This window comes from Macaca mulatta, chromosome 20, assembly GCF_049350105.2.
Source record: "Macaca mulatta isolate MMU2019108-1 chromosome 20, T2T-MMU8v2.0, whole genome shotgun sequence".
NCBI lineage: Eukaryota > Metazoa > Chordata > Mammalia > Primates > Cercopithecidae > Macaca > Macaca mulatta.
This window is the reverse complement of record NC_133425.1, coordinates 83,993,230-84,012,892: the sequence shown is the minus strand read 5'-3', so window position 1 is coordinate 84,012,892 and position 19,663 is coordinate 83,993,230. Positions and strand designations below refer to the sequence as shown.

The 19,663-nt window shown below is 51.7% G+C and overlaps 1 protein-coding gene and 1 long non-coding RNA gene across 10 annotated transcripts in view; one reads left to right on the top strand and one right to left on the bottom strand.

Moving 5' to 3' along the window:
* ZC3H18 (zinc finger CCCH-type containing 18) overlaps nucleotides 1–19,663 on the bottom strand; it is a 69,581-nt gene that overhangs the window by 11,644 nt on the left and 38,274 nt on the right. For all 9 annotated transcript variants that reach the window (XM_077986697.1, XM_077986698.1, XM_077986701.1 and 6 more), the window contains 2 exons: nucleotides 16,360–16,477; nucleotides 13,526–13,794 (listed from right to left, as the gene is read on the bottom strand). In XM_077986697.1, coding sequence (XP_077842823.1) covers nucleotides 13,526–13,794; nucleotides 16,360–16,477 — 387 coding nt within the window. The remainder of the gene's footprint in view (nucleotides 1–13,525; nucleotides 13,795–16,359; nucleotides 16,478–19,663) is intronic.
* LOC144338184 (uncharacterized) lies at nucleotides 1,478–11,654 on the top strand. The gene is made up of 2 exons (XR_013412068.1): nucleotides 1,478–2,839; nucleotides 10,480–11,654. It is a non-coding gene; the product is annotated as an uncharacterized LOC144338184 (long non-coding RNA).

The window sequence follows — 19,663 nt, the reverse complement described above, 5'->3', positions numbered from 1 at the left end:
GCCCGGGCACGGTGGCTTACGCCTGCAATCTCAGCACTTTGTGAGGTCGAGGCAGGCGGAGAAGTTGAGGTCGGGAGTTCCAGACCAGCCTGGCCAACATGGTGAAACCCCGTCTCTACTAAAAATATAAAAATTAGGCTGGGCACAATGGCTCATGCCTATAATCCCAGCACTTTGGGAGGCTGAGGTGGGCAGATCATGAGGTCAAGAGTTCAAGACCAGCCTGGCCAACACGGTGAAACTCCATGTCTACTAAAAATACAAAAATTAGGCTGGTATGGTGGCTCACGGCTGTAATCCCAGCACTTTGGGAGGCCGAATCACGAGGTCAAGAGATCCAGACTATTCTGACTAACACAGTGAAACCCCATCTCTACTAAAAATATAAAAAGTTAGCCGGGCGTGGTGGCGGGTGCTTGTAGTCAAAGCTACTTCGGAGGCTGAGGCAGGAGAATGGCGTGAACCCGGGAGGTGGAGCTTGCACTGAGCCGAGATCACGTCACTGCACTCCAGCCTGGGCCACAGAGTGAGACTCCATCTCAAGAAAAAAAAAAATTAAGGCCGGGCGCGGTGGCTCCTGTAATCCCAGCACTTTGGGAGGCCGAGGTGGGCGGATCACAAGGTCAGGAGATCGAGACCACGGTGAAACCCCGTCTCTACTAAAAATACAAAAAAAATTAGCCGGGCGCGGTTGTGGGCGCCTGTAGTCCCAGCTACTCGGGAGGCTGAGGCAGGAGAATGGCGTGAACCCGGGAGGCAGAGCTTGCAGTGAGCCGAGATCGCGCCACTGCACTCCAGCCTGGGCGACAGAGCGAGACTCCGTCTCAAAAAAAAAAAAAAAAAAAAAAAAAAAATTAGTTGGGCGTGGTGGTGGGCACCCATAATCCCAGCTACTTGGGAAGCTGAGGCAGGAGAATTGCTTGAACCTGGGAGGCAGAGGTTGTTGTGAGCTGAGATCGTGCCACTGCACTCCAATCTGGGTGACAGAGCAAGACTCCGTCTCAAACAAAACAAAACAAAATAAAACACAAAACAAAACAAAACAAAAATTAGCTGGGCGTGGAATATGTGCCTATAATCCCAGCTACTCGGGAGCCTGAGGCAGGAAAATCGTTTGAACCCAGGAGGCACAGGTTGCAGTGAGCTGAGACTGCACTACTGCACTCTAGTCTGGGCAACAGAGTGAGACTCCATCTTAGAAAACAAATAAAAAACCCAACACAAATGATATTAAAGTGACCCCTTATATATAAATCTTTATCTGACTCCTTGAAGGGCAAACTCCTGAGAAATAGAATTAATGGGTCAAAGGAGACACACATTTTACAGGTTATTGGTAGGTTATCAAATATTTTTTCCTCATTTAGCCAGCAGTGTGCGGTGCCAAACCTGAGCTTGGTGTCACCATTAACAACCACAACCACCACCCAGACACAAACCAACCCAAAATCCTGGCAATTGTATAAGCAGAAAAGGGTTTTTTTTTTTTTTTTAAAGAGACAGGGTCTCGCTCTGTTGCCCACTCTGGAATGTAATGGCATGATCACTGCAGCCTTGAGCTTCCAGGCTGAAGGGATCCTCCCACCTCAGCCTCTTTGAGTAGCCAGGACTGCGGGTGTGCACCACCACACCCAAGTCATCAAACACTGCTTTAAGGTCTCCCTGTGTTGCCCAGGCTGGTCTCGAATTCCAGGCCTCAAGCGATCCTCCCACCCTGGCCTCCGAAAGTGCTGGGGTTATAAGCTTGAGCCGCCATGCCTGGCCTGCAAACATATCTTAAAAGGCTGTCGTAGCTCCTGTGTTACTGTGAGTGGGATTCTCTGCCCTATGTCTTGCTCACCTCCGGCTCTGCTGTGGTAGCATCTGCTTATGTCACATGACAACACATGAAACCATCAAAACCATCAGTGTTTATGTTTTCAGAGCTTGTTTAATCAACCAGATGGCCGGCAAACACGCCTGCTATCTGCTGAGAATGCAGGATGGGGGCAGCTCCCCACTTAACACTGACCTAAGGACACGGACACACGACATCACAGCTTCAGCTCCTGTAATCAGCCCAAAACCCCAAGAGCTATTGCCACATCTGGGAGTCTCCCGGAGAAGTACTCCAGGAAGAGGCCAACGCCTGTCTTATGATCCTCCTTGTCCCAAGCTACTGGAGAGCTACTTTCACCTTTATACTTCCTGTATACTCTCATCCTAAAAACCCAAGAGGAAACGGAGCACCGGTGAGCCACAGGGACGGGGGCCCTTCCAACACAGGGAGAGGCAACGGCAGAAGTCAAGGCATGGTCGAGACCACCTCCTCTTCGGGTGAAGCTGTAACAGCACGTGGAGTCCTTGCTGTGGTGAGGGGGAAGCAAAACAGCGTCTGCTTGTCCCCTGCCATGGCATGGAAATAAAACCAGCTGACATCCAGAGAGGTGGGCGGTGCAGACCTCCACAATCTCAGGGCAGCTCGTGCTTGCCCCCCAGGAAGAACTGCTCATTCCCTCTGGGGACAATGACACCGAATTTCCAAATGAAGATGGCCAGAGGCAGGCCCCACAGGGGTCAGTGAGGTCTCTCTTCTCTGGGCCAGGGCTGTGGATGGGCCTGCACTGTCTCGTCACTGCACAGTGTGCCCTCTGCTACCGCCGGCCGCACCACTTTCCTTCTGAAGTAGCTGCTTCCAGGCCCATGGAGCAAGGAGGTTCTATCTGGCAAGTCCATGTTCCCATGTGTGGGACATGGTGGTACTGATTTTAAACAGGATGCAGATAACCAGTTTTTTTCTTTCTTCTCTTTTTTTTTTTTTTTTTTTGAGACGGAGTCTTGCTCTGTTGCCCAGGCTGGAGTGCAGTGGCGCGATCTCGGCTCACTGCAAGCTCCGCCTCCCAGGTTCACGCCATTCTCCTGTCTCAGCCTCTCCAGTAGCTAGGACTACAGGCACCCACTACCACACCTGGCTGATTTTTGTATTTTTAGTAGAGACTGGGTTTCACCGTGTTAGCCAGCATGATCTCGAACTCCTGACCTCGTGATCCGCCCGCCTTGGCCTCCCAAAGTGCTGGGATTACAGGTATGAGCCACCGTGCCCGGCCCATTTTTGTTTTTGTTTTTGAGACAGAGTCTCTCTGTCACCCATGCTAGAGTGCAGTGGCGCAATCTCAGCTCACTGCAACCTCCGCCTCCCGGGTTCAATTGATTCTTCCACCTCAGCCTCCTGAGTAGCTGAGATTACAGGCGCCCGCCACCATGATCAGCTAGTTTTTGTATTTTTCATAGAGAGGAGGTTTTACCAAGTTGGCCAGGCTGGTCTCAAACTCCTGACCTCGAGTGATCCACCCACCTCAGCCCAGATAACCATTTTTACTTTTGACTTTATTACTACAGTAATAATGACAAATGATTTGGGATCAGCTTTACGGTAATGATGCAAAATTTCCTTTTAAAAGGTGTTTTAGTTTAAAAAGTGGACGAGATGCACTGGCTCACGCCTGTAATCCCAGCACTGTGAGAGGCTGAGGTGGGAGGGTCGCTTGAGGCCAGGGGTTTGAGAACAGCCTGGGCAACATGGCAAAACCCTGTCTCTACAAAAAATACAAGAATTATCCAGGCACGGTGTTGTGCACCTGTGGTCAGTCAGGGCTGAGGCAGGAGAATCACCTGAGCCTGGGAGGTCAAGACTGCAGTGAGCTGTGATTGTGCCCCTGTACCCCAGCCTAAGCGAAAGGGCAAGAAGACCCTGTCTCCAAAAGAAAAAAATACCAGTAAAAGTATTTAAAATATGCAAATACATAACAAGCAGTATCTGGATACAGAAAATTACGCAAGTGGGGGCTGGGCATGGTGGCTCACGCCCGTGATCCCAACACTTTGGGAGGCTGAGGCAGGCAGATCACTCGAGGCCAGGAGTTTGAGACCAACCTGGACAACATGGTAAAACCCCGTCTCTACTAAAAATACAAAAATTAGCCAGGCCTGGTGCTGTGTGCCTGTAATTCCAGCTGCTCGAGAGGCTGAGGCATAAGAATTGCTTCAACTTTGAGGCCAGGTGCAGTGGCTCACCCCTGTAATCCCAGCACTTTGGGAGGCCGAGGCAGACAGATCACGAGGTCAGGAGATCGAGACCATCCTGGCTAACACGGTGAAACCCTGTCTCTATTAAATATATATTAAAAAAAAACTAGCCGGGCGAGGTGGCAGGTGCCTGTAGTCCCAGCCACTCGGGAGGCTGAGGCAGGAGAATGGCGTGAACCTGGGAGGTGGAGTTTGCAGTAAGCCCAAGATCGCACCACTGCACTCCAGCCTGGGCAACAGAGAGAGAGAGACTCCGTCCCCCCCCCAAAAAAAAAAAAAAAAAAAAAAAAGAAAAGAAAAGAAAAATTATTGGCCGGGCGCGGTGGCTCACGCCTGTAATCCCAGCACTTTGGGAGGCCGAGGCAGGCGGATCACAAGGTCAGGAGATCGAGACCACGGTGAAACCCTGTCTCTACTAAAAATACAAAAAATTAGCCGGGCGCGGTTGTGGGCGCCTGTAGTCCCAGCTACTCGGGAGGCTGAGGCAGGAGAATGGCGTGAACCTGGGAGGCGGAGCTTGCAGTGAGCCGAGATCACGCCACTGCACTCCAGCCTGGGCGACAGAGCGAGACTCCGTCTCAAAAAAAAAAAAAAAAAAAAAAAAAAAAAAAAAAAAAATTAAAAAAAAAAATAAAGAAAAATTATGCAAGTGGCACAAGAATTGGGTGAGTCTGGGAATTGATCTGTGTTAAGTCACATCTATGGATTCCAAGAACCAAATATAAATGAACTGCACCCCAGCTGGTGTCTTTCCTCAGACCTGGGGTGGGGGCCCAAACCATGAAGATGGCTTCCGTCGGGTGTGCACAGCTCCGGCGGTCAGTTCCAGCGGCAGGTGTCTTGGGAGGCTGAGCCAGTGCTCATTAAGAAAGCACCACGTGCGAAATGGTCACGTGACGCTGTGGGGGAGGCAGGGCCAGGCCTGGCCGGTCCGAGGCACAGAGCCGGTGCCAGGAAGCTGCTCCAGCCTGGCCATCTTCCTCATGCTCCCTCTACTGCTTACAGTTTCCCAAACTTTACAGAATCATTGTATCTCACATTTATTTATTACAGAAAACATCTCAAATGTTATTTAAGGATTTTTCTATTTCTGTAAAGAAAACCATTTAACGCTGTTAACTCCTACACGCTCTCAGGAATCTTCTAATAGTTTTTTTTGTTTTTCTTTGAGACAGAGTCTGGCTCTGTCACCCAGGCTGGAGCACAGGGTCAGCTCCCTGCAACCTCCGCCTCCTGCGTTCAAATGATTCTCCTGCTTCAGCCTCCTGAGTAGCTGGGACGACAGGCACATGCCACCACGCTCAGCTAAGTTTTGTATTTTAAGTATAGACCAGGTTTCACTGTGTTGGCCAGGCTGGTCTTGAACTCCCAACCTCAGGTGATCCACCCACCTCAGCCTACCAAAGTGCTGGGATGCAAGCATGAGCTACAGCGCCCAGTCTTGTAATTGTTTTTATGGTACATTCTCATCTCCTAGGAAAGGCCTGGCTGATCCCAGGTTGGAGGGAAGAGCTTGTGGTGTCAAGACCCTGCTGGGAGGTGCAAGGAACAGCCCTGTGTGCACCAGGAAGCCACAGGACACGGCTGGGATGGGAACCACAACGAGAGAACTGGGCTCAGGCCATGGTGCCCTGGAGTCCTACTGCAGGCCAGTGCCTCTGACCACGGTGCTTGTAACCTTGGTCCTACGGTGGCTAACAGGTGGTACCTGGGGCAATGGGGCTGGGACCATTGGGCATTGTCTCCACTGCGCTTTGATGTGAGTCTCCAGGCCCCAAGGCTGCGGCAGAAAGCAAGGCTGAGCACTGGGACCCGAGGCATGTGCCCTTGTCTCAGCAAAGGATGTCACCCCAGGGGACATCCTGATTAGACTTGGAAAAACCAGGCAGATACAAAACAAACAAAAGCAAAACACACAACATGGGTGCCCCAGGACAGCCCACCACCAGCGGCTCAGCTCCTTCACAAGTGGGGGCCTGCTCGGGGGGAGCCAGTGCGGGCTGCGAACGCTTGCAAGGGACGGTCCAGTCAGGAAGGTCCGCCTCCAGCTGGGCCAGGACAGATCTGGAATTTGCATGAACACTTCCCACCGGAGGGAAAAACCCTCCAGACGACCCCTGACTGAGGAAGCGACCATTCCCGCAGCACGGGCCTGTGCTGTCATCTGGCCCCCATTCCCCGTTCAAGGCCACGGAAGACTCTCTAAGGGGCAAAGGTCAGCTCTACCACCAATGCAAACACGCCAGAGACAAAACCAAGGGCCCGAGGCTGGCACACTCACAGCTCATGCCTCACCGACGCCAGAGGGAACGTGAGGCAACATGGACGCCAGGCCGCTACAGGCCCCGTGTCCAGAAACTCCAACCCAAGCAGCTGCCAAGTTTGGGGTCAAAGATTAAAAAGGATAAAAACGCATGAAGGTTCTTTCCTCAATCAAAAGAGCTAAGCATCTGAATCAACACGGGAAAAGGGAGATGGGAGCCTACAGGCCTCCCCCGGCTGAGCCGGCTCAGAGGCAGCTCCGGGAGCACCTCCACAGCGAAGCTTCTCTCCCGGCTCGTTCCTGTGTCTGCTCCGCGGAGCCTTCAGCTACAGGCCACGTGCTCTGCCCACCTCCCTTAAAACGTAACAGAAAAAGCCCAAAGCAGATCTGGAGTGCCAGCCCCATGTCTTTACTTTTTGCAAAAAAAAAAAAAAAAAAAAAGTGGAGTCCAATGGACAGGCCAGAACAGGCCTGAGTGGCCGTCACCTTCTCTAACTTGCGCAGAAAGCCACGTGGCCTCATGCACACCTGCGAGAGCCAGTCTCAGCGCAGAGCAGATACAAACACCAGCAACTGCGCCTTCTGTGCGTTAAACTGCACATGAAAATCCCTGACCCCACTAGTCCCTTACCCAGAAGGTTGGTCTAAAACAGGGTTTCTTAACCTTTTCGGGGAAGTCACAAATCCCTCTGAAGAAGACCGTGTAGACTGGTCCACTCCCAGCAGAGATCTTGAGACTCCTGGGTGCCTTAAACTGGCAGATGAGAGGGCTCAGCCCAAATAACTCAGGATGAAGCGGCGGCCCGGGAAGTAGGCGCTCACCGGATGGGCCACAAAAGGGGTGTGGACACTGTGGTGTCCGGAACTCACCAGGGAAGTGTGAGAATGGAGAGCCCCGGGTGACTAGGTGCTGGGGGCAAGTGCTTCCCGTCTCAGGGGTCCACCCCGCAATCCCACTGCAGGAGCCTGCCTAGCTCTAGCCCTGAAGGGGCACCCAAAGCCACAAAGGTACACCTGGAAGTTGACCAGCCTGGAGACAGCAGGCAGCCCAGACAGCTCCCGCTGGAAGGTTCCCAATCAGTGTTTACATTTCTAATGACAATGACTGGTCAAAGAGCATCATAATGACGTAATGAGGTGCCTTGGCTGTGAGCACACCCACTGGCCTAGCTACAAAGATTAGAAGTAGGTGTCACAAAAGGGATTGCCCCCGCCCCCCAGCTCTACAGATGCATTTGATAGAACTGATTGAAAGGTTCTGCTCTAATCATTTTAAAATAGCCCAGATGGAGGAGCAGGTGAGCCTCAAAAGGCAAACCAGGTCGAAGACAGCGGCACAACTCCACCTCCAGCCGCAGGTCCAGGGGGAGCTGGTCAGGAAGTCCTGCCAGAGATCCCGATGGGGATGAGATCCCAACGGGGACAAGCTAGCCAGTCCCAGAGTCAAACAGCTTAGGCAGTAAGAGAGAACCTCAGGAAAGAGGGGTATTAGGCTAGAGATAAGGAAAAGAAAGGGCTCCCCCATGGACAGAGTGCTGGCCCTCAGACGGCTCAGGGCAGCGTCTCCTATCGGGGCTCAGCATTCTCCTTCCTGGGGGAGGCCCTCAACTCTACTCAGGACACCCACGGCACCCGACGGTGGCCAACTCTCGTTCCTCCTGCTGCACGCCCACGCCCCTTGTGAAGCTTGGGGTGGTGAAGTGCCTGCTATAATGAGCTTGGGCTGCGCTGGAGACGAAACAAAAAGTGACTGCGCTTCATTAGGGTGTAGCCTCCTGAAGGCCTAGTCCCAGCGCAGACAAGCCGGACCCTGCAGAGCCCCTTATTCGTGTTCTGCTCAGTAGCTGAAGGCAGAATCTTCCCAAATGGATCTCCCTGGGCAAAATCGTGTCATCTTCCTCCAGTTTAGGTGAGAAAAATTCTTTCTATTCATCTGATGATTAAAAACTCCCAACCTGCCAAAGGCCCACCCATTCAATATGTCTCACTGCAAGGGGAATTCAGCTGCTCCTGAAAAGGCAGCCAGGCTAGTTCTGGCTGATAAGTGAGAAGGAAGCCGGAGCACTGGCTGGAAATTCTGCGCTGGGGAAACCCTTGTCCTCCAGGCAGGTAGCAGGCCTGGCAGGGTTCCCGCGAAGGTGAGTGAAGCCAAGACTGGGGACTCCCCAGCACCCGGAAGCTGAATCCAGACAAGCGACGCAGAGAACGTCAGCCCTGCTGCTGGCAGCTTGGGGAAGGGGCTGAGGGCAGCCCCAGGAGCACAAGCAAGTGCTTCAGGAAGGACAGAAACGGACGTGAGCCTCACAGAAGGGAAATAAACCAGCTCAGAAATAAGTGGGAAGAACGGCTCGGCCCAGTTTGGTGAGAGAAGCTGTGTCTGATTTTAAGAAAAACTCATTTAGTACAGAATTTCCTGAACCCTAGCTGTGAGCCCAGATCAGGCTAGAGAACGTCTGAGCACCTCCCAGTTCCTTCCCGAATGTGAGACTCCGTGAAGCTGAGGGCTCGGGGGCTGGCGACGGCAACCTGCTGCCTGGTGGCCATGCTGGCAGAGTTACCCTCTCCAAGCCTCCTGGGATCCATCACCCGCTTTCCTCTGGGGAGGCTGAGCACACTGGACAGAGGGGCTCGGCAGTTGGGAATCTATCCTCCCATCCCACGAGTCACTAACTTGCGAGGGCCACAGCAGAGGAACACAGAGACCTTTGGCACAACCGCCCTCTCATACGTACCCCAAAAGTACACTCTCGCACACAGAAACATCCCTGAGTTGGAAGTACAGACTCCTGACTGGGAAGAGCCCCCGGCTTCTTGGAAACAGGCAGAATACATGACTAGGGGCTGGGGAAGGGGGTCTGTGGCCAGGAACGTGTGCCCATAAGCCACCGAAGTAGACATGCTGATGGACTCACAAACCCAGAACCACACAGCACAGTGACCTTCCACGTGGATATCACTGCCTTTCTATGTCTCTGCTTCTAAAACCAAGGATCTGGGCTGCGTGAAAACCCCCATTTTATGAATCTGGAAAGCAGACTGAGCTGGTTGTTTGTAGAAATCAATCTGCAATTTTATCAACTTGTAACAATCAATTATGACATGCAGGTAAAAATGCAGGCTGCTACCAAATCCAAAACTCACAGCACCCCCAAATATGAGTGAGCACCCCCAAATGTGGATGAGCACCAACCTGTGCGGGACTGTGGGAGAGGCATGGAGGCTGCAGCGGGGAGCAGGGCAGAGGGTGATGCCCCAGGACCACCTGCTGCGAGGGCTCCAGATAGGTGGGCACTGAGGGCCATGAGGAACAAGAAAGTAGGCTGGCAAGCAGGAGGGGATGGGGAGACCTCCCTGTGCAGAGGAATCTGAGCAAAACCCTGGAGGAGGTGGAGGCAGCCCGTCCATCCAGGCAGAGGGAACAGAGGAGGTGAGGGCAGCCCCTCCAGGCAGAGGGAATAGAGGAGGTGGGGGCAGCCCGTTAAAGGCAGAGTGAGCGGCTGGGGGTGGGTGCATGGGGTGCTGGATCTCACCTTTGCAGTGGGGTTCCAGTGGAAAACGCAGCCTTAGGCTGAGTCCACACTGCAAATGCTGTGTGCTGTAGGGGAAAGGGCTTCTATCCAAAAAGGGCTTGAAAGGCTGAAGAAGACAGCACAATATCAAGGTCAATGCCAGTTTCTCCGTTTGGATGACCATATAAACTTCAAAATAACTGTAACATAAAAGGATTAAAAACATCTGAAGTATGTCACTTATTCTGAATGTTCTTTTTTTTTTTTGAGACGGAGTCTTGCTCTGTCACCCAGGTTGGAGTGCAGTGGCGCGCTCTCAGCTCACTGCAAGCTCCGTCTCCCAGGTTCAAGTGATTCTCCTGCCTCAGCCTCCCGAGTAGCTGGGACTATAGGTGCCCACCACCACGCCTGACTAATTTTTTGTATTTTTAGTAGAGACGGGGTTTCACCATGTTAACCAGGATGGTCTTGATCTCCTGACCTTGTGATCTGCCCACCTCGGCCTCTCAAAGTGCTGGGATTATAGGCGTGAGCCACCGCGCCCGGCCCTGAATGTTCTTTGAAAAGATTACTTTGCCTAATGTTAGGAGAGTATGATAAAATACAGCACATTTAGGGAAGTCCATTCATTGTGAGTTGGAGAACGAAAACAGTCAAAACTGGGCCACCAGCTAAGCAGCAGCTACAGCCATGAGTGACCCTGAAACAAAGGCCTGCGAAGTCCTGCCTGAAAGCTGACTTTCAGAAAAGAGTAAGACGACTTGTGTTCCACTGTACATAAGAGCGGGTGTCGTCCAGCCACACGGACAAGATGATGTGGACGACGGGCTTGTTTCTGTCCCGTGGGTGAATGCAAATGCTTCCAGATCCACAGTCGCAGGTCCTGATGGCTGCCAGCTCTCTGAGGGGAGCGTGAGAACTGTGGCCCCTCCAAGTGTGGCCACTGTGTGGCTCCAGCCATGAAGCTGCCCACGCCTGCAGGTCTAGCAGAGTCCAGCGTTATTGGAAGGTGTAGGTCCAAATGTGGATTTTGATGAGAGCCAAGTCAAACAACATCCCTGAGTTGCAAGTACAGACTCCTGACTGGGAAGTCCTTCAGGCCATGACCCTGGAAGAGTCTTGGGCTGTTTCCCAATAAGGAAATGCCTTGATCTCTCCTTGCATTTCACTGCCACAGGGACGCTGACACAAACCAACCCTGAGACGGAGCAATGTTCATGATCTCATCGAACCCCTCCTTTTTGAGACAGGGTCACCCAGGCTGGATCAAAAAGACCTATGTGTAAGAGCTAAAACCATGAAACTCTTAGAAGAGAACACGGCAGTAAATCTTTATGACCCTGTATTAGGCAACAATATCCTACATGACACCAAAACCATAAGCAACAAAAAGAAAACATTAATTGGAATTGCACATCATATACCTGATAAGGGACTTGTATCTGGAATACATAAAGGACTGTTACCACTCAACAATAAAAACAAATTAAAAAACGAGCAAAGGATCTGAATAAGCATTTCTCCAAAGAAGATATACAAATGGTCGATAAGCACAGAAAAAATGCTCTCGTTATCATCTGCCATCAGAGAAATACAAATCTCAACAGCAGGGAGACACCACACCCACGGAGACAGCTGTCATCAACAAGACGGACAACAGCAAGTGGAGACAAGGATGTGGAGAGATGGCGCTCTCCTACGCGGCCAGCGGGAATGTAAAAGGTGCAGCTGCTGTGCACAACAGTCTGGGGGTTTCTCAAATCGCTAAACATAGAGTGACCACATGATCTAGCAATTCCACACTGAGGTACACGCCCAAGAAAAATGAAAACCTACGTCCACACAAAAACCTGCACACAAATTCACATTCACAACAGCCAAGAGGTGGAAACAACTCAATGTCCATCAACAGAGGAAGGGAGAAACACGACGCAGTGTGTCCACGGAGGAGTAAGGCACTGACCCACGCCACAGTGTGGACAAATGTTAAAAACGCTCGAAGTGAAAGAGGCCGGTTACAAAAGGCCATGTATATCACACACTTGTTCCTACAAAATGTTCTGAACGGGCAGATCCCTAGAGACACAAAGCTGCTAAGAGACTGGGAAGTGTGGGCAAAGTGGAGAGTGACTGCTGATGGGTACAAGGTTTCTTCTTCTTCTTTTTTTTTTTTTTGACAGAGTCTTACTGTTACCCAGGCTAGAGTGCCATGGCACAATCTCGGCTCACTGCAACCTCAACTCAACCTTCTGGGCTTAAGCAATCCTCCTGCATTAGCCTCCTGAGTAGCTGGGACCACAGTGGCGCACTACCACGCCCTAACTTTCTGTATTTTTTTGTAGAGACGGGATTTTGCCATGTTGCCCAGGCTGATCTCCAACTCCTGAGCTCAAGCAATCTGTCCACCTTGGCCGCCCAAAGTGTTGGGATTACAAGCGTGAGCCACCGTGCCCAGCCTAAATTTTTTTAAAACAATTTTTTTTTTAAGATACAGGGTCTCGCTCTGTCACCCAGGCTGGAGTGCAGCTGTGCAAGGGTAGCTCATGGCAGCCTCCAACACCTAGGCGATCCCATAATCTTCCTGCCTTGGCCTCCTGAGTAGCTGGAACCACAGGCTCATGCCAACTCGCCCGGCTAATTTTTAATTTTCTTTTTTTTTTTAATAGAGATGGGGTCTTGCTTTGCTACCCAGGCTGATCTCAAACTCCCGGCTTCAAGCAATCCACTTGCCTCAACCTCCTTAAAGTGCAGGGATACAAGTGTAAGCCACCGCAAGGTTTCACTCTGGGAGACAAAAGTGTTCCCATATTGATTGTGATGATGGCTGCACAACTCTGAATATTCTAGAAACCACTGAATTGTACACTTTAAATGGGTATGTTGCATGGTACATGAATTATATTTCAATAAAGTTGTAAGAAACACCCACAAAAAACATCATCCAGTACTCTAATGTCCAGAGGCCCATCCATTCTGCTCTTAATAGTCAAGTATATTTGAAGGAAAAAAACGGCTGTCCCGAGCCCCAGCGCCTGCCTGTCTCATGGGTCTTCGCTGTTCCCCCAGCAGCTGGCAGCAAGGATCATTCTGCACCCACTCCACAAAGGAAACGGCAGGACCCCAGCCCTCCCCTGCATGCTGGCTGCTGGAGCGCCTCCCCCTGGCCAGCAACACGGACGCCCCACAGCACCTGAGCCCAGTCCCAAGCTCCGGGGGCCAGGCGTGCTTTGGAATTCAGAACTCTGCTGAGAACAGTAACATGGCGCCCAGGGTGTGAGTTACACACCATGCGTGGTATACAAGGGCAGTGTCTGTTAAAGCACACTGATGTTTGCATGTGGACTGTAAGCACTTTCACATCAGTGAGATCCCCTAGAACAAGAACAGCCTCCCAGGAGCTCAGGGCAGATGTCACCACCTTGGGAGTTTTACAGAAAGGCCCTGCGTCGGAGAGCTTTGGGTTTGGAACCACAGGTTCGGGCCGTGGGCCTGCACTCGTCCCCTGGGCTCCAGAGCTGTGGGCAGCAGAATGGAAGCACAGGTCGAGGGGCTAGGTACAGACTGCGTGCCGGACCTGCAGGTCGAGGGGCTAGGTACAGACTGCGTGCCGGACCTGCAGTTCGGGGGGCTAGGTACAGACTGCGTGCCGGACTCCCCACACCCCTGGGCTTCGGGAACCACGGTCTACCTTGGTGGCTGCGGGGAGCGGGGCTTGGGTTTCCCCTTCTCCTTCTCCCGCTCCTTCTCCCGGTCGCGGTCACGGTGCTGCCGGTCCTTCTCGTCCCGCTTGGCTCGCTCACGCTCCCACTCCTCCTTCCTCCGCTGCCGCTCCTTGTCGCGCTCACGCTCCCGCTCTCGCTCACGCTCCCTCTGCCGGCGCTCCCGCTCTCGGTCCCGCTCCCGCTCCCGCTCGCGCTCGCGCTGTCTGTTCTCTCTCTCTCGCTCCCGCTCCCTTTCCTTTGTTAAAAAGCCAAACACATGGGGACACAGTGCGTTATTTGGGTGACTGAGGCACTGAAAGCCCTGGCTCCAACACCACGCGATCTGTGTCACAAAATCACACCTAAACCCCACAAACCTACACACAAAACGCCAAGTGCACACGACTATGGCTGAACTCTGCGGTGGAGTACAGAGGAGATGGCAAGAGAGAGGCAGGATCAGGGAGCACCCTCCAGTGGGGATCTAATTCCCAACTCTCTCCTTAAAACACAATGTTAGGCCGGGCGCGGTGGCTCAAGCCTGTAATCCCAGCACTTTGGGAGGCCGAGACGGGCGGATCACGAGGTCAGGAGATCAAGACCATCCTGGCTAACACGGTGAAACCCCATCTCTACTAAAAAATACAAAAAAAACTAGCCGGGCGAGGTGGCGGGCGCCTGTAGTCCCAGCTACTCGGGAGGCTGAGGCAGGAGAATGGCGTAAACCCGGGAGGCGGAGCTTGCAGTGAGCTGAGATCCGGCCACTGCACTCCAGCCTGGGCGACAGAGCCAGACTCCCTCTCAAAAAAAAAAAAAAAAAAAAAAAAAAAAAAAAAAAAAAAAAACACAATGTTAAAAACCGGGTCAGATGCCAAATTAGAGCAAACACGAACTAGGAGTGAAATCATCCCAACCGCCAATTCTAGACTAACTCAAGGCAGCAGTTCTGCAGTCACAGCCCAATGCCGCTGGGACAGATGGCCTTCTGCCATGTGGCCTGGGCAAATCCATTCGTCCATCCAGAGACTGGAGTTCCAGGCTTGTCCCAGGTGGGTGCAGCCACAGCAGTGCACATGCCCTGCCTCTGGAGCAGAGCGGGCATCCAAAAGGCTGCTCCTGTTCTTCTAGTACAATCCTCAGATGCCCTTTCCAACTTTCTCTTTGCTCTTACTCATTCATTTGCTCTAATATTCAATGTTAAAACTGAATAAAGTCCAATTACAGTGCACCTGACGAGTTTCAGGCTCGAGGCCTCTGCTGGGGAGATGTGGGGTGCACCCCCAGCCTCCCTGCTGCCCCTCCCTCAGACACAGCAGAGAAGAACGCAGTGGAAAGGGATTCCTGGGGCTTTCTCCCACATTCCAGGGTGCCCTGCCCAGGGGTAGGGAGCAGGACCCTGCAGCCCACCTGCAATGAGGAAGCTGCTCTATGGAGAGACGGGGCACGAGAGGATCGAGCAGGGGGACTTCTCCGGCACAATAGGGCCCTCTCCTCTCGGTGAGCTCACCCTGATGGGCTCCTGAGGAGACAGCCGCACCTGGTCCTCAAAGCTCATGACTGTCCCCGCAGTCACAGAGCAGGAACTACACAGCAGCTTCTAACGGACCCTTCCCTGGAGCACTTCGTCAAATCACCCTAACAGTTAAGATGAGGAACTCACAGTCTGAAGCACTTAATTCATCAATACGCTAAACTGAGGCTCAGACCAGGGAGATTTCCAGGGAGGAAATCTCAGTATAGACCAGTCTTCCATGAGAGGAGTGAGGTGCAGCAGGCCCGCAGGAACACACTTAACAAGCTGGCTGAAGTAGATGAAAACAGCCGCCACATCCTAAACGGGATCACTGAGGGGCAGGGAAGAGTGACACACCCGATCAGGGAGACACAGGCATCATTAAGTATACTGGCAAATCTCATTTTCAAAACCAGGCCGAGCTGGGTTCCGGGGCTCACACCTGTAATCCCAACACTTTGGGAGGCCGAGGCAGGCAGATCACCTGAGGTCGGGAGTTTGAGACCGGCCTGACCAACATGGCAAAACCCCGTCTCTATTAAAAATACAAAAAATTAGCCAGGTGTGATGGTGGGCACCTGTAATCCCAGCAACTCAGGAGGCTGAGGCAGGAGAATCACTTGAACCTGGGAGGTGGAGGTTGCAGTGAGCTGAGATCATGCCATTGGACTCCAGCCTGGGCAACAGAGTTAACTCCATCTCCAAAAAAAAAAAAAAAGAAAGAAAAAAGAAAGAAAGAAAGAAAAAGAAAAAACCAGGACAGGCGCAGTGGCTCACATCTGTAATCCCAGCACTCTGGGAGGCCGAGACAAGTGGATTGCTTGAGCTCAGGAGTTCAAAACCATCCTGGGAAACATGGTAAAACCCTGTCTTTACAAAAAAAATACAAAAAATTAGCTGGGCATGGTGGTGCATGCATGTGGTTCCAGCTACTCAGGAGGCTGAGGCAGGAGAATCGCTTGAACCCAGAAGGTAGAGGTTGCAGTGAGCCGAGATTGCGTCAGTGCACTCCAGCCTGGGTGACAGAGTGAGACCCCATCTCAAAAAACAAAAAACAAAAACCAAAAAAAAAACTCCCAAAACTATAGCAAGAACCAGTTTTCAGGCAAGTCCTTGTTCAAATGACCACTGATTTAATCGCTGGCTCTGAATTAGTTCTCCATAACAATCAATTTGGTTTTGAAATTGGTACACTGTGCTGACTCTATAAGCTCATATAAAGCCCTATATTTTCTACTATAAATAAAAAGGGATGACTTTAATGAACAGATCATGAAGTTCATATCTGGATATTTAAGTCATACTTACTCGGTAATTATGGTACGGCTCTGTTTCTGTATACTGCACCCTGAAATTCTCATACTGTCCGCCACGCCAAAACCGCTCAATTTCATAGTCATAATAAGGGTCCGCATAAGGCTCGAGTCTGAAAAGGGCCAATGAAAAAGAACTCTCATCACTTAGGAACACTGGTATAAAAAGACCACATGAAACATTAGGGACAGAAAGTAACAGACCGTGACTCAGTGGGGTTTACTCCAGGAGTGCAAGGTTAGCTCAAGGTTAGGAAATCTATCCACAAACTACATGTAAGAGCAGGCCAAAAGTCAAGGGGTTCTTTTCACAGATGACAAAAATGTCTGACAAAAATTCAATAGCCTTTTTGATAAAAATACTCAAGAAAATAGGAAGTGAGGGCTGGGTGCGGTGGCTCATGCCTATAATCCCAGCACTTTGGGAGGCCAAGGCGGGTGGATCACCTGAGGTCGGGAGTTTGAGACCAGCCCGACCAACATGGAGAAACCCCGTTTCTACTAAAAATACAAAATTAGCCGGATGTGGTGGTGCATGCCTGTAATCCCAGCTACTCAAGAGGCTGAGGCCGGAGAATCACTTGAACCCGGGAGGCGGAGGTTGCCGTGAGCCGAGATCGTGCCATTGCATTCCGGCCTGGGCAACAAGAGTGAAACTCCGTCTCAAAAATTAAACAAACAAACAAACAAACAAGGAAGTGATACTTTAGCATGATAAAAATATACTGACACACTTTGGAACTAAAGCCAGCACCTTACTCACTGGAGAACAGGAGGAGCTCCCCCAGGAGACTCCGCAACCACCTGTCCCTGTGTGGAGGCACCACCTGACTGGACAAGGGGAGCCCACAGACGCACAAGAACACACAAAAAAGGAGCAAAGCGAGCTCAGATTCGCACAACGATACGATGCTACACACGAAAACCCAGAGACCTGATAAAGCCAATTCAAATACACAAAAAAGAAATTTGGAAAGGCAGACGATTAAAAAAATTAACATAGAAATCAGTGTCTTCATAGACACAGATTATAACCAGTTAGGAGGCAGAGTGGAGAAAACCACATTTACAAAAGCAACAAAGAAGAAAAAAATACTGAGGAATAAAATATTAACATATTTCACCAGAAACGTGCAGAGCTCATTCCTGAGAGATACGAAGCGCGCGTGAATAAATGGGGAGACGCCTGAGAGACACGAACAGTGTGTGAATAAGTGGAGAGACGCCTTTGTGAATAAATGGAGAGACACCTGACATGAAGTGTGTGTGAATAAATGAGGAGATGCGGCCGGGCGCTGTGGCTCAAGCCTGTAATCCCAGCACTTTGGGAGGCCGAGACGGGCGGATCACGAGGTCAGGAGATCGAGACCATCCTGGCTAACATGGTGAAACCCCGTCTCTACTAAAAAGTACAAAAAACTAGCCGGGCGAGGTGGCGGGCACCTGTAGTCCCAGCTACTCGGGAGGCTGAGGCAGGAGAATGGCGTAAACCCGGGAGGCGGAGCTTGCAGTGAGCTGAAATCCGGCCACTGCACTCCAGCCTGGGCAACAGAGCGAGACTCCGTCTCAAAAATAAAAAAAATAAAATAAATAAAATAAATAGATAAATAAGGAGACGCCTCTGACATAAAGTGTGCGTGAATAAATGGGGAGACGCCTGACATGAAGCGTGCATGAACAAATGGGGAGACGCCTCTGAGAGACACGAAGCGTGCGTGAATAAATGGGGAGACGCCTCTTGCACTGGGACAGGACAGCTCGGAATCGCCCACAAGTCAGTCCTTCCTATGCTGACTTATAAATGTAACACAATCCCAGCAAAAACACCAATGAGCCTCTTTACGGAGCCAGACAAGCTGACACCCAAGTTCATGTGAAAAATCAGACCCCAAGACCAGCCAAGAAAACCCTGGAAATGAAGACATGCCAGACACGACCTCTGAGATATTAAACATCCTAAAAAGCCTGTATAATTAAGCCAGTGCCATCGCAGCACATGAAAACCGGCGGCCAGAAGAAGCAGGCAGGAGGTCCAGACACAGACCAGGCACGCCCAGAGAGGTGGCGTCTCAGGGACAGAGGGGATTCTTCCTCGAACAGGGAGGGGTCAACTGTCCCGCTGCTGGGAAGGTCAGGCTGTCTTCCCCACTGCGCACAGGGTGGTGGGGTCTGCTCTAAGCTCCTGCCGGGGCCCACAACTCTGCACCTCCTTTCCTGCAGAGCAGAGGAAACAAGGTGCACACCAGCAACAGGAGGTCCCTGGACACCCCTCCAGGGTAGTCTCAGCCCCAGGCCAACCCACTGCTTTGCGTAGACTGGGTGGGAACCTGATGCATCATGGTTTGCGGTGGCTCCAGCTATGGGTGGCCACTAACAGCCTCGAGGTCATCTCCTCAACTCTCCACATGGCCTAGCACTGGCTCTCCCAAAGGACACAGCTTCAGTTCGTTCCAATCAGTCCGACCTCATTCAATCGAATGTGCACACTACTCAAATCACACTGAATTATGATACTCAGTAAACATCTGTAGAGACCTGTGGTGACATGACATCATGCTACATAAAAACGAAGAGGAAGCCTGGACAGCATGCGAGACCCCGTCTCTACAAAAATACAAAATTAGCCAGGTCTGGAGGCGCACGGCTGTGGCCCCAACTACTTGGCGGGCTGAGGCAGGAGGATGGCATGAGCCCAGCAGGGCAGAAAAGCCTTTCCCAAAATGAGTGTGAGGGTGTGTGTTCTCTGACAAGAGGGCTGTGCTGGCAAATTTGTTTTTGGGAAACTGCACTGAAGCAAAATGAAAAGGCCTCTTTCCTCTTTCCTGCAGGCTTTCTGGCAGGTGGGTGAGTGGACAGGAACGCGGCACACAGCGTTTCCTCAGCGGGGCTGCCTCGGAACCATCTGCTCCGCAGCCGCGCGCTAGAGAACGTGCCACCACGGCACGCCACCGGGAACCGCAACCGCGCGCTAGAGAACGTGCCACCACGGCACGCCACCGGGAACCGCAACCGCGCGCTAGAGAACGTGCCACCACGGCACGCCACCGGGAACCGCAACCGTGTGCTGGAGAATGTGTCAACACGGCACGTCACCGGGAACCGCAACCACACGCTAGAGAACGTGTCAACACAGCACGCCACCAGGAATTGCAACCATGCCAACAACAGACTCCTCAGCACTATCATGAAAAATTCTGAAACACTCTTGAAATGAATTTGGAAGGGTATTTAATTCAATTTAAAAATAAATGCTACTGGGCAGTATCATGGTCTGCACAAACACTTCCCAAACTGTTTTA